The 15,857-nt window shown below is 35.2% G+C and overlaps 1 protein-coding gene across 3 annotated transcripts in view; it reads right to left on the reverse strand.

Annotated features, from left to right (window-relative positions):
* Positions 1–15,468, reverse strand: part of epha7 (eph receptor A7) — a 141,467-nt gene extending 125,999 nt beyond the window's left edge. For 2 of the 3 annotated variants that reach the window (XM_051925659.1, XM_051925657.1), the window contains exons 1-3: positions 15,287–15,468; positions 13,382–13,446; positions 9,507–10,176 (exon numbers count right to left, since the gene is read on the reverse strand). In XM_051925659.1, the coding sequence (XP_051781619.1) occupies positions 9,507–10,176; positions 13,382–13,446; positions 15,287–15,380 (829 nt within the window). In that variant the 5' untranslated portion in view covers positions 15,381–15,468. The remainder of the gene's footprint in view (positions 1–9,506; positions 10,177–13,381; positions 13,447–15,286) is intronic. The other variant, XM_051925658.1, reaches the window with a different exon arrangement.
* Positions 15,469–15,857: the final 389 nt, after the last annotated feature.

The following is a 15,857-nucleotide window of genomic DNA, read 5'->3' on the forward strand; positions in this document are numbered from 1 at the left end:
ATATATATATATATATATATATATATTTTCATTGCATTCATAGTCTGTGTGACAATCTGATTGTATGGGTGGTTACCTACCAGGTAACGCTTGTGGTTGGTCAGCAAGTCAGCTAACATCCGCCACGGTGCCCTCATTTCAGTTGCGCGAAGCAGATCATAGAATGGTTGAAATAGTTTACTGTCAAATAATGCAAAGAGTACGCGACACGTGTTTCGCCCTAATTCTGGGCTCATCAGGCGTACACACTCACTGCACCCCCCTCTCGGGAATTGAACCTTGGACGTCAGTGCCAGAGTCGAAGCCTCTAACGTTGCGCCACGGCGTGTGGTTCATTCATTTCACAGCATGTAGATCGGGGTAATTACATTCATTGCATTCGTAGTCTGTGTCACAATCAGATTGTATGGGTGGTTACCTACCAGGTAACTCTTGTGGTTGGTCAGCAAGTCAGCTAACATCCGCCACGGTGCCCTCATTTCAGTTGCGAGAAGCAGATCATAGAATGGTTGAAATAGTTTAACTGTCAAATAATGCAAAGATATGTGTGTGTGTGTATGTAAATATACATGCACCTGTCAAGGGATGGGATATATTAGGCAACAAGTGAACTGTCAATTTTTCAAGGTGACATGTTAGAACAGAAAAAATGCACAAGTGTAAAAATCTGAGTGAGTCTGACAAAAGCCAAATTGTGATGGATAGACTGCTGGGTCAGATTCTTCAAAACTGCAGGTCTTTTGAATTATTCCTGGTATGCTCTGGTTAGTACCTACCAAAAGTGATCCAAAAAAGAACAACCAATGAACCAGCAACAAGGTCATTGATACATGTGGGTAGCAAAGGCTAGCCTGTCTGTTCTGATTCCAGAGAAGAACTATTGTAGGTGACCATGACAGAAAGGCATCAGAACACACAGTGCATATCCGCAGATCAGTCAGAATGTTTATGCTGATCCTTGTCCACCACAGAAAGCGACTACAATGGGCAGTGGACCATGAAGTAATGGAAGAAGTGGCTTGGGCTGGTGAATCACATTTTTTTTTAGATAATGTGGATGGCCAGGTACGTGTGCACTGTTTACCTGGGGAAAACATGGCAGCAGGATGCACTATAGGAAGAAGGAAAGCCAGTTATATAGTTTGATGATGTTCTGCGCGATCTTCTGCTGGAAAACCATGGGTTATGGCATTCATATGGATGTTACTTTGACACCTAGCACCTACCTAAAGATTGTTTCAGACTACAAACACAACTTCATGGCAACAATATTCCTTGATGGCTGTGGTCTCTTTTCTGAAGGATAATGTGTTCTGCCACACTGCAAAAAAAGGTCAGGAATGGTTTGAAGAAAATGACAAAGAGATCAAGGTGTTGACCAGGCCTCAAAATTCCCCAGATCTCAGTATGACTGAGCATCTGTGGGATGTGCTGGAAAAACAAGTCCAGTCCATGGAGGCCCTACCACACAACGTACAGGAAGAATCTGCTGCCAATGTCTTAGTGCCAGATATCACAGAATACCTTAAGAAGTCTTGCAAGGGCAACCTATACATTATTAGTCAGGTGGTTTTAATGTTGTGGCTGATCAGTATATATACCAGACTTATGGCTCCATGGACTTAGCCATCTTTGGTTAAACACTCTGCGTGCAGAGTTCAAATGTTCTCTTCATGTTCATATGCACTTTCTCACTTTATCTGTATATTCCTACCACTTCCCATATCACAAGTAAAATGAACTTGTAATTCTAAACTGGTCCAGCATAATGAGTGTGGTTGTATGAGTGTTGATACTCAGCAATTGACTTACATCTCATCTAGGAATTGTTTCTGTTTTATGTTCAGTCTCACTCTGCTATTCTCCCCATAATTTAAAAATCAGAATAAATAAAATGGGTTCTGAAATTCAATGCATATATATAGTTTGTATATGTCTATGTATTATAATTTACACTGATCTGAACATAGATATGTGTGATATTCTTTTAAATACTAAAGATGCAGAAGTTTTGAATGGATTAGATTTTGTGTAAAAGTAAAAGTTTTTTCAAAGTTCCAGTTTCACCTTATTAACAGTCTTAACATATTTAAAGTCCTTAATTCTAAACTGTGATGTAATTTTTGAAAACAGATAAAATCCATTGCTTATGTATGACAATTTAATTGTGTAGAACACATAGAAACAAGAACAAACATGTTGCTCATAAACATGTTTGATCACACAACAATAAAAAAAGCTTTGCTCTACGATGACATATTTCTGCATGGCCAGCCGGAGATCAGCCCAATCATATGTGTCATGTATGTGAATATAATACGTTCTTCTGCAAATTCACACAGAAAAAAGGTCAGATGGCAAAATCAGATTAAATAGCAACAATAATTTAACAAAAGCCTGAGTGTGATGGTTACAAGTATTACTTAGTCAGCAAAAATCCCCACAAATAATCTGCAAAATTTGCTGCTTGGTGTCAGATAGCATTATTTCCAAGGTGACACCAGAGGTCCTCATTGGCTATGCATAAGGTCAGTGAATATTAACTTCATTTACACTTGGTTGAGAATGGGCTGGTGTTAACAATAAAACCCTGCCTCTTCTGTTTAGCATTGTGAATCCAGACCTGACAGGACACTGCCATAGCGGAAGATGGATGATAGTACTAGTTGACCCTGGTCCCCTGAAGCGTCACTGCTTTTGCCTCTTTTTTTTCCCAACAACAAAGGACCTTTCGAAGCTACTCAGCAGCCTTCATCTTTATTTGTGCTAACAGGTCTAGACATTTCTATCGATCCGGGTTCCATACATTTTATACTCTTAAGCTTACACAGTTTAGCTATCTAAACCTTGGCACAGATGTCTTTTTTGTAATTGCTTGCTTTCGTCTGTTGGGAAAGATGCAATTGGACAGGCGAACATCGTGTCAGTGGAGACAATGTCTTACCGTTTAACTCAGTTTCCCTCTGGCATTTCAAGGAAAGTGATATGTGACTTGTGTGAAAACTTTAACCCTTTCATTGTCAGGATGATTATCTGAATGTATGTGTACATATGGTGGTAGAGGAAATGACTAAGTTGTATACAGCGACTACAAGCTTACAACTTTACACTTTACTCTTCTTTAGAAGAAAAATCAACAACTTCATATAGAACCAATTTATTTGACTTCCCTATGCCTAATGCTGTGTTTTTTTAACTGTCTAATAACTAGACTAATTTCACTTGGGACATTTTAATTGTATCATAAGCCACAAAATAAAACTTAAACTTAAGAATAAAGCCTGGTAGCATTTTTGTACTTTAAGCACTGACTAAGATTGTGCAGAACAAATTTTTTTGAAACTGCAAAGAATTCTTTATGAAACATAGATGTATGAAATATCCAATATATCTGCAGTTCATTGTTGGGAATATATTAATCAGCCTACATTTATTAACATCCTTTATTTTTTGTAATAACACAGCTTTTCTAATAGCATAATTAGCCAACGAGACATTAATAACTATTGGGAATGATGTGCTTTAAAAACCACTCAGTGCACTATTATTTTTAAAAGTACAAAATGAAAAATTGTCTTGTCATATCCAGTGCATACCTGTCCATGAGCCTTCTGTGTAAATGGATATGCAATGCGGAAGTAAAAGATGCAAAAAAAAAAAAAAGCTTTTCAATCACACCACATACTGACAAGTGACTTTAACCCAATCCATCAAGAATTTACTTTTATTTTAACAGATCACCCCGAGACAGCCTGTGAGATCTGACATGTACAACATTTACATAATTAAGCTTTGGAACACTTGTAACGGACGACATGAACATTTGGTCCACAAATCCACACCTTATCAATCAAGCTAGTGTCAAACTGAGGTGGTTTTTCAACATTTGAAATGCAAAAGAAAACTCTTGTGGGCCTCTGGGTGTCTTCATTGAGGCACTATACACACCTTAGCTGTGATATGCATTTCCTATTGAATTACGGCACTTAACGGCAGGGTGTCAACCATTAATCACTGTCTCTGAAACATCAACCAGAATTTCAAAAAAGGCATAGCCGGGCCATTTTAAAATCTGAGTCATACCTTTCCACTGATACAGTTGCTGTGTGACTGCCCATGGAATGAACATGAAATGTTAAAACTTTTCTCAGAAGTGAAAAGTGGCACCTATTAGGTATCATCTCTTATTGAAAAAAATGGATGGAATGCTCAGAAGTCAAGTAAAGTGTAGCAATAATTTAAATGCCATATATAAAGCCAAAGATTACATTTCTTTTTACTAATATAAACATGATGCAAAACTTGAATTTAGGCTTCAGTATAAATTCCCTTTGCATTTTTGAAAAGACTGCATGGTGGCAGGACTGAAGGTTTGATAGGCCATGGATAGAAAGGCTGCTTTATGAGATTTTTTATTATATTAAAATAACGTTCCCCTAAACCCATTAATGCGGGTGGGTGTCAACTAAAGATGGGTCTTTAATTATGTGTTAATGAAGATGCATTGTTCAAAATGTGCTACCCTCCCCCCACTTAATTTATGCCTAATGCTGCAGGTACACATAAGTAGTAAAACCTTAATTAACATGCCAATGACTGTCTTTAGAAATTATTGTTCTTAACTAAGGACAGGATTCAAAAGGACCATTTAAGCAAAAGCTTATGTTAGAGAAAACTCCCTTTTATGTACAATTTCTAATAATGAAGGCTGTTCTGTGGACTGCATACAAATTATTTTGTTTTGTTGTGTGTTTTTTTACTCTTCTGCAGAGATAGTATTGTCTGCTCCTAAACAGAAAGAAATGATGTTTATTAAAGACAAACAGTGCACAAATAGTTAAATGAAGACTTTTTTTTTTAAGTGAAAGACAAGCTGCCCTCTCTCCGTCTTCCCCGGCTGTGATGAATGACTTGATCACAACACATTTTAGAGAAAGCTCATGCAAGCACAGAGAGGGCTTCTCAAATGACATGACTGACAGCTCATCTCATTTACAGCCCCGCTCCCATCTATTTAATATTTTATACAGGCCTTTTTACACTTGTATGTATTCTGTGTTTAGGCCAGAATAAACCATTCTGTCTTACCACAGTTATTCACGAAAAAAGACACACTCTAGAGAAAAACACTGTCTCTTAGGACTGCGGCACATATTTTGCGGCACAGCAATGATGATATTTAACACTTCGTGTGTCATAAAGATTTAATTCCAGTATTATTGTGGGATATTGCCTTTGCTAACAAATGATTTTTTGTAAAAAATATGTATATAATAAGTAATAAAATGTGTGTGTAATACATTCCAAGGAAACATATACAAAATATAAATACACAATATTATCAATGTAATTTAATTAAAAAAATGGCTTCTTTATTGCCCATGTCTATCTTAAATTGCTTCAAAAATGAGAAAAGTTTACCTTACAATAACTTCTTTGCACATTTCCTACCTATAACATCGGCTTCTGTTGTTACTGGCAAGTGAGAATTTTCACTGAAAAATCCTTATAATAAACCAAACTGGAATTTTTCCTCACAATAACAAAGGTGGAATTTCAAAACAAAGGCATGCTGTCAAAAATATTATCTTCTACACCACTTCAGATCAGTTTTTACTTACTACAAAAATGAATTGATCGAGTTCAATTAATTCCAATCCTAATTTGCTAGTCACACTAAAAATGTACTTATTACATAAACAAATAGTTATAAAATTTCACTTATTACAAAACTGTCCTAAATTGCTACATTTGCTTTATTAAAAGGTAAATATTTTAATCTGTTTAAGATTCATGTATTTCATCCATTGACTTACATTTACAAAGTTCACAGAATTCAAGCTTTTGAAAGTTGTAAATTATCATTAAATCCATTATTGAAACTTATTAACATTACCAAACTCACACTGCCTATTCCCATGTGTGATGTAGCTTTATCATAACACAGTGACTAACAATTTGGGTACTGCATTTCTAAGAGTAAAAATTAGAAAAATGTACATTTATTTCCTATCAGGATTATTAAAAAGACCCTTGAGCATTAAAATCTGCCAGCACGGTGCAGCTATTTGTTTTTGTGCTATAAGGGGTCAGTAATAGAAGGATGGAGGAATATTGAAAATGAGCTTTTGGACTCATTCCAAGCTAGTGTATTCAGCAAGCGATTGCCTTGGAACTCTGCCAAAATATGAACACTTCTGTAGCTGAACACAGGGCTAAACTTGAGAGCAAGTTATCGTTTAATCCCAGTGTCAATAAAGGTACAGTTATAAATTAAGAGCCTGTGTAGTATAAAATTAACACTGAATTCAATTATGGACAACTGTTTGTAATTTGCTATTACCATGATATCTTCAACACTGTGTCTAACAAACAGAGAATTAGTCATTGTTATTATACACATGTAGACATGAATACCATATATGGTTAGTCATTTAAATCATAGAAAGGATAGAATGTTGCAGCATGCATGAAGTGTGCATACCACATTCACTATGACTGTATAAAGCAGAGAATTAGATTATGCTTTGATTTTCCTTTTTCTTATATACAAATGGATATATCTACAATACCTAAGAAAGCAGTGAAATTACCTTAAAAAAGATGGTCTGAAAACTACAACGCTAAAGCTTCTATTTCCATACTGTGTGATTTGTTGCACATTCACTTATTTTGCTTATCTTTCAACTTTATAGCTACAATTCCATCCGGCCATCAATTTTCTAGTTCAGTTAATCCAATTTAGGGGCCAAAGCCAATCCACAGAACACTGGCGTAAATCAGGAAACATCACAGAATAAGGTATACCAGTCTATCTCAGAGCACACTTACACACAATGTTACACTCACTCACAAATATTTAATTCAGCCCCTACTCAATCTAATATGTATGCCATTCAAAAATAATCCACATGCAAACACGATGAAAACACTCAGCCTATTACACATGAAATGTCCTGGTCTGGATTTGAACCTAGTCTCCTCAGAGTGTAAGGCAGCAGCAATTAAACACAATATTTAAAATTCTCCATGATATTTAAAATTCTTTTAACAGCACAAGTAAAAGAACTTTGGGATAGTGCCAAATATGTGAAACTATGCGTAAAAAATAAAATTTATTTTTCTGCATTTGCAGTTGAAAACTTCACTACCTAAAAAGATTTATTCATAGAAATGACAAATTTTAGAAAATAATTTCAATGTTTTCATTACTTCTTCAGTTTTTCTTGAAAAGGCCTTTAAACATGCCAAATTAATCTCAAGGAATGTATATGGATCACCCCAAAAAAAGAAGAATGGCACTTTCTTATCATTCATCTGGTACAATATGTCTCTTTCATTGTATTAAACAATGAAATGTTGAAAGAGTATGTTTCATTATTATGCTTTCAGAGTATCAGGTGCAAGTCCGCAAAACCTTATAGTAATTAAGGAACCGCGTGACAATTCACACTTCACATAATTCTCTATTCTACTGATGCAAATTTAATGTACGTTTTTTTTGGTATTTGGTGCACTGTATTAATCCCAGAGGGGAAAAATTGTCTTTTATTTAACTCTCTTTAGCAGCCAGTTAATTACTTTTCATCACATTACTTATTATATGGTTTATTTACTTTTGAACAACTGTGTAAATACTTTTTGTCACATATGATCAAATAAACAAAATTTTGTTGTTATTTTGAAGACCATTTTTGTTATTTTTCAAGTGATTACTATTATTCCAAAAACAGGGACTATTACAAGTGTTGTGATGCCACTATCCTCAGTGTTAACACTAATGCTGACTGAGCTACTCAACTGAGAGAGGGTTGGCAAGGGTTTACATCTGATTGGGGAATGAACCACAGCAGATGCTATATCTGAATATAATCACAAGTACAAATACATGTTAGAAATATGAATAAAAAGTAAAAATATAAGATGGGCAACTTTCATATTCAAGAAACAACTTCTAAAAATGTATACGGATTTTTGTTCGTGCAACATTCTCATCATCCAGGAATTATGCACTAATTGTTCAGAAAACAAATAAAATGTTCACCTATTTTGTAAAAAATGCTGAATATAAATCAAGGGGAATTATGCTTAGACTATCTAATGCACTAGTAAGTCCACATCTGGACTATTATGCACAGCAGTGGTCACATCACTACAAAACAGATTTCGCAGCTCTCGAACTGCATAGCTGTACTGAAAGACCCTATCTTACTAAGAAACACCAAGAGACTCAGGTCTTTAAAATTCACAAAGACATCAAGAGAAAAGCCAAGCAAAATGACACCTTTTATTGGCTAACTAGAAAGATTACAATATGCAAGCTTTCGAGGCAACTCAGGCCCCTTCTTCAGGCAAGATGTAATCAGCATTGATTACATCTTGCCTGAAGAAGGGGCCTGAGTTGCCTCGAAAGCTTGCATATTGTAATCTTTCTAGTTAGCCAATAAAAGGTGTCATTTTGCTTGGCTTTTCTCTACATTCATAATGGCTAACACGGTACAACACCCTAGTACTACAAAGACATCAATAAAGTTTTTTCTAGAGGATTTTTTCAGTTAAACAGTTAATTGTATAGGCCAAGACAATGATCTAAATCAAAGCAAACATTATTCAAGACAGTCCCTGGGAAGCACACCATTGTGCAAAGGATCATTAGAATATAGAATATAAGAACATAAGAAATTTAACAAACAAGAGGTGTCCATCCAGTTCATCAAGCTTGTTTGTTTAGCTAATGGCTAAGCTGTTTCAAAATCTCATCCAGATAATTCTTAAAAGTTGTGAAGAACAAATTACAGAATCATGTAGAATCATGTAGTCATGTCATGTAGTCAAACACAGAACCTTAATACCTTTTACAAAATATCTGGAAGACCAACTAGGGTTGCTTAGTTACCATTTAATCAGGCAAGCTTGGTAGACTAAATGGTATCCAATTTATTAGTCAAACTTTGTATGTTCTTATGCAGTACATTGACTAGGCACCTCAGTAAAAATAACACAGGCACGATATTGAATACTTGTGTTTTTCTAAAATGTTCTAAATTGTGAGGTGTTTTTGAAAAGTACTGAAACTATTTTTGCAACAACACAAATTATACATGGGTACAGCCCCAAAACTAATTACAAAACAGGTATAATTTTATCACCTGACTAATTACATCTTCTAATGGTAATTTCAAATTATATCTCAGTAGTTCCAAAGTTAACCTAGCTGTAAGCTGACCATTGAATTACTATTCTTTAATCATTCATTCCTTCTCTTTTCATGAAAAAAGGTTCTGCTGGTATTTCCCCTGTACCATATTTAATATCTGTAAATATGACTTAGCTGGTTCATAAATAGAGATGTTGACATCATTGTGCAGATCGCTAAGAAGTAACAAATTAGGTAAGCACTTTCAAATATTACCAGTCAATAATTCTTAAAATATATTTAAATCAACTTCAGGCGGCTGTCTTCCTTGTTGAATTGTGTATTAGTCATTAAAATAATTTCTACTTACGCTCACAAGCATCTCCTTTTTGATGAAATCCTGCTTTACAAATGCACTTCCCGATTGGAACCAACCATTCGCCTTCTGCGCTGCAATGCATTCTGGGAGAATTTTCTGCCTCTTCTTCTGCGTCACTTACACAGGTACCTCTCACTTCAACCAAAGAGGAAAATTCTGATCCTGTGACTGTGTCTGGAAAAACAGCTAAATTCTCAATAATTGACCAGCACTTCTTATAGTATACTTTGACAGACACCAGAGCAATGCAGGCCCCTACATCCTGGAAAGCCAGGTAAAATCCTTTTCTAGACAAAGGCCCAATTTCACGCACTTCTGTATTGAGCTTCATCTTCCGCTCCCCAAGGTCTCCCTGGGTAAAGCTTTCATCTGCAGCAATAGTATCTATTTTTACATACTGACTCTCTTGTATATTCCTGCCAACATCAGAGTCGGTCTCTTGGTAATATAGATTGAAAGTTTCCTTGCATGTCCCCAGCACACCTGGTAGACTATTACAATCCCTCAATGTGAACTTAAGCTCAATAAAAATCCTCTGGGCATTGCCCTTTTCAATCCAGTTAGTCCGCAGCCAGTTGTTCTGGTTGGGTTCCATAACCTGGCACACTTGATATGTCCGGATGGGTGTGTAGTTCTCATCTAGTCCACTAATTTCTTCCCACTAAGAAAAACAAAAACACAAAATTAACATCTATGACATACTTTTTGTAATTATTCAAAAACAAAAAAGCAATATACTTTTTGCATTCATTCATAAATTATCATGGTATCTGAAATAAAAAGGTGACTATTCTGTAAAGACTGGCATTAGAGAATTTAATTACATGCTTTCCACTTTTAAAAAGAAAAAACAAAATGATAGAAGCGAGCTTTGAAAAATATTTATTTTATGTATATTTAATTTAACACAGAAAATCCAAAATATGAAGTTTTAACATATTAGGCTGACTTGGAAGTTTCAAGAGAAAAATAAAACTTAATATTTTAACAGTTCTTACATTTACAAATGTTATATAATCCTGTACAGAAAGTTTTGCTACTCTATTTTACAGCACTTAGAGAAATATATGAGCTGTTCATAGTAAACTATTCTGAAAAAAATTTGTGTAAATGTTGAAAGTCAAGAGGGTCAGACATATCCATCCATCCATTATCCAACCCGCTGAATCCGAACACAGGGTCTGCTGGAGCCAATCCCAGCCAACACAGGGCACAAGGCAGGAACCAATCCCGGGCAGGGTGCCAACCCACCGCAGGGGTCAGACATATCTCATACAAATTTTCAAATCGCCAAAAATAAATTTATGGGGCACTAATGAAAATTAAGAAGTGCTGAACATATAGCGTATGTAATCTAAAGAAATAAGTAAAAACTTGCAATAGAGTAAGTCTTACAAATCCAAAATGAATACATAATGTGTAATATTTATTTTGCACAGAAAAAACATGTTTCTGGAATATTTTCAAATGGATTTACCAGCATGATGCCTTACTAAAAAACCCAGCAATATAAATCTATTTTTTACTGAGTATCAGAATGTAATTATCACAGATGTTTCATTGTGAAACAAAATATATGTTAATCTGAAAACCTCTATCTCTACATAGAATAAAGGTGCTGAAATAATGCATGGCTTAAAGACATTAACGAGGATTGAGGTAACACTAATCTAAACCAGAAGCTAAATCCTAGCTAGAGCTTATGAACTGTGGTTTATTTTGAAAAGGCAGATTACTGAACTTTGAATTGTTTTCTTTATTTTTAAATTCCTAAATATTATTCACTGACCACAATTTAATCAAGATTTTACACAGGCCCAACAAGACATTCAAGATTAGACAATAATTGAAACTTCTAGAAAGGTTGATTACAGGCATGACATTCCAGAATGAGTAACATATAGCTAACAACTGAAACATCTGAATCACAAGTACAACAGAGCTGACGGTAGCAAAATAATTAAATAAATTTCTGTCTTTAAAGAGAGTTTAAACTATTGTAGCACTGGTCACTTACCTACAGAATAACACCCACTGCAGACACTGGGAATGCTGTTTCTATTGACGTGATTTACATAAGCAAACACCCTGTAAATTGCCTTTCTTAGACATTTTATGGGGGAATAGCAATGCTTTCAGAGCTACAGTGACATCAAGAAACTTTAATAATGAGAATGTTTAATCTTTCTGCCAAGCATACACTCACTTTTTTAACTTCTTTTTTTCTCACTAATTTTTACTTTAAAAATTATTATTTGTTTCATGAATATCTTGGCATATGCTTTGAAATTTCATAACTCTTAAATATATATTTTTTTGCTCTAATTTCATCTGTTTCCAGGTTTGAAGAATACTACTGATTAGACTTACTTTTCTTTTAGAATTAACTTAGACCCATTTATATTATTACGATAGCAACAAGTTCTTAAAGATTATTTAGTTATCGTTTGCTTAATATAAACATAATTTACTTTTGTCACGTTTGCTTTTCTTGATTCAAACACACTTGTGTACAAGTGATGCAAATATATTCTTTATCTGAACCCATCTTGTCCATCACAGAATCAAGGATCAAAGATAGCGATACCAGAACCAAGCAGTACGCACACCAATATATATATATATATATATATATATATATATATATATATGTGTGTGTGTGTGTGTGTTTGTGTGGATGCATGTTTTGAGTATCTATACATGCACATATATATTATATACTGAATGTATATTTAATTATATACAGTATATATATATTAATGAATGAACATTTTGATGGTTATATATTTATAAATGTTCTGTGCAGACGTGGTTTCTCTATTATTTATGCTGTACAATATGTCTGTAGACATTTTATTATTAGACTTCTAAGTTTTACTTGAAAAAGCTCTAAAATATTTGTAAAAGAATACAATTCAATGTTTTCATACTAATTAAAATATATATTCAGGTGATAAAACCTTGAATTATACTGTACTATAAACACATATTGAAAAAGATGTTAATTAAAGGAGAATAAATGAAACAATGCAATACCCAAAAAACCTGATAACAGTTTTGAGATACTGTTCTTTCTTTTGACATAACTTTTGTTTTGTGAGACGAACTGATGGTTTTGGCAGAAGAGTCTTGACTGATTCATGATTGTATAAGGCTGCATGATTAAACTTAATGATAGTTATTAATTTCCCCTTGGGATTAATAAAGTATCTATCTATCTATCTATCTATCTATCTATCTATCTATCTATCTATCTATCTATCTATCTATCTATCTAGTACTTTGAAATGGTTCCTACATAGTGAAATAAAAATACCAAATACGAAAAGTAAAACTGTGACATACAGTAACACTAGCAATGTCCTTTATGACTGATAGCAAAAATTAGTTATCTCAGGGGCCAATAGCAACTAGGCATTACTCATCAATTACTCCCCTTGAAATGTTGAAAGCAAACAAGTTACTGTTTAATTGTTCTAAATTGCACAGAACAACTTGAATTCAAGGCGTCTTCCCTATGATTATCCATACGTAAGTGTTACAGAATTTTTGGAATGCATATTACTGTTCGAGCAACTAATTTGGATCACAATTTACTTTTCCTTAAAACACACACAACAATGGCGCAATTGACAACAGGGAAGTACCCAATTAAGACCTGCTCTGTAATTAGTATGTCTTTTCATCTAGGCAACATATACTTAAAAAAGAACCTGCCCTACACCTGATTGCCTAGACTGAAAATAGCTCTCTTACAACTTATATATCCAGCAAATGGACCCAGGATAATAATAACAGTGTAGCATAAAGGTCACAGTACATGTGGAATGTTAACATTTAAAAGAAGGCAAATAAAAGATCCTTACCCCGCTCGATGGAAAAGAGATCCACTCCAGCTCTGTCTGCTGTGCTTTTGAATCTAGCAAAATAACTGCAGAAATAAAAAGACATGTATATATATATGTGTGTGTTTCTTTGAGCATTTGTTCACTAAACGTCTTTACACGCGTCGTCCAACTTTGGTTTCGTTTGAAATCCATGTGTCTTTAAACAAAATAAGAATTTAATGGAAATTAAGTTAAAACAAGTTTCATACTAATTCAATGAAACTAACCTCTCAAATTCTCTGATACGTCCAAAAACTGACACTGTATTAGTCAATCAACTGATTCAACCGTTCCAGTTAGACCTGCGACTGTTGCGATTTACACATCACTTGCAACCGCTTGCTTTACAGCATACTAAGCATCACTTTTATTGCGGTATTTGCATTACTCCCATTTAATTTACTGGCCGTTTTGACTCGGACACTGCAGCACTCGTGTTTGTTTATCGCGTCGGCCACAGCCTAAATGAGGTTTGATAACCTTTAAGTCATTTAACAAAGTTGTCACAACAAGAAACTACCAATGCCTACTTTGCTTAGGAAAAAATTACAACAAAGAAGCAACTTTCTTTTCATTCATCATATCTGCTCTAGCGCAGCAGATGGAAAAGAAGATGCAGTTCGCCTCCAAGCGACAGAGATGACATTTTCAGTTTAATATAGTAAATTGAAAAGTATAGATATATAGATGGTTCTCTTCCGCGATACTGTAGCTTAAAGAAGTAAGACAGCAGGTGTCAGGCGCCCGCTTTATTTTCTTCAGAGGATGTTAAAATGTTTTTGTAAAATATGCGTTTTCCAACTTGCAGTGGATTTCTTATTCCTATTTTATTTTTGACAAATTACATTTAAAACACTTAAAATGCATATGTATCCATATGGCGAACACAAAAAAGCGCTTGATTGATTGAACTGATCACGTACGACTGTCTCAACGATGTCTTCTTATCTTTTGCTACAAATGCTGTCGAGTTATATGAAATGTATATGGAAACCTTTCTGAAATAGTATCAGTAGAACAAAACGGTGAGTCCTTTAAACGAATTAATTCGGCATTTAGTCACTAATCTCTGCATTAGTCACAACAATAAATAAATTAATGAATCGTGTTTATCTATTCTGACAGCTCTGCATTGATTCTTTTAAAAAGTTATTACCCTGAATGTATTAAGTATTTCGATTTTTCAACTATAGATGCTATTGGTACAGCTCGGCTATTGCAATTAGTGTCATCAAAGCACGAAATACTGCGTAGCGTCTGCCTTTAATAAAGATCGGTGTTATTTTTCATAAGCAGCTGTTTAATCGTTCAGTTTTATGTGTCACGGTTCACATATCATGTTTAATGCAACCATGTCATGATGGACTGCCTTTCATCTTCTTCTGGAAGAAGCAAAGACAGGGAAACATGCTAAAAAATCGCACCGAGGGAAACTTTCGATCGCTTGTCCTGTTTGCAAACACGGAATACGCTTTTGACCCATTTCAATTGCATAGTGGCTGTGCGTATGAGATAAATGCCGCAGCTAAGAACATAGTCTGTTAATGGCTTTGGAACTACAAAGCCCTTTTCGAGCCATCTTATTTCTTTAATATTATTGTACACATTTCAGTGCAGGAGCGCAGTTACCTTTAACGCGAACCCGATCCGGTCAATGTGCTGTCAAGCGCATTTTCTGAGTGAAGACCCCCCTCCTTGCCCCCCCTCACACCCCCCGCCAACCACCACAGCATCTCACACGAATACCGCAAAGCATGCAGAAGTAAATCTGAGCCTCGATGATCAGTCTTTTTAAAGATTTTTTTCTGAAGATCACACAAGCGAAGATAAAAAAACAAGATCCAACATATTTTACAAAGGAGAAAAAAACTTTGCTCTCATTACCTTCCTTTGCATTTTGTGCAATTCCAATACAGATGTAATTTAACAAGTGTAAGCCAAGTATAATCCACAGAGAGCGCTTTAGTACGGGAACCATATTGTGATTTGAAGTTTGCTATCCAGTGTGCTCTTTCCTAACAAAGATTCGCTCCCATTTACTGTGTAAGACCAGCTCTGAAGGCTACCTCCACTCGTCTCTCACTCAAATAGCATGAAGAGCTTTAGGGCGGAGTCTGCAGAGCCTGCTATGCCACTCACTTCGATTGATAACAAGCTACTCCAGTCCGACAAGGAAATGCGCCCGAAAGGAAGCTGCTTATAACCAATTAAAATAGGGAAAAGGCGGGACAGGCTTAGCGAAATGCAGAGACTATAGGGGTACAGTTGGGAGAAGTGAGACAGGAAAGTACATGTACGGAGTGGAAAAAACAAGCGTCCAAGCGCGAATAATCGTATTATCAATTTCATCTACAACTGAGAAGAACTCGGTATTATTCCTACGTCTGAAACGGTTGGCATCGTCACATTCATGGATACTTTAGAGAAAGAAAACCACCGAAGCAAGAATAGAAGT

This window comes from Erpetoichthys calabaricus, chromosome 3 (assembly GCF_900747795.2).
Source record: "Erpetoichthys calabaricus chromosome 3, fErpCal1.3, whole genome shotgun sequence".
In the NCBI taxonomy this organism is placed as follows: Eukaryota; Metazoa; Chordata; class Cladistia; order Polypteriformes; family Polypteridae; genus Erpetoichthys; species Erpetoichthys calabaricus.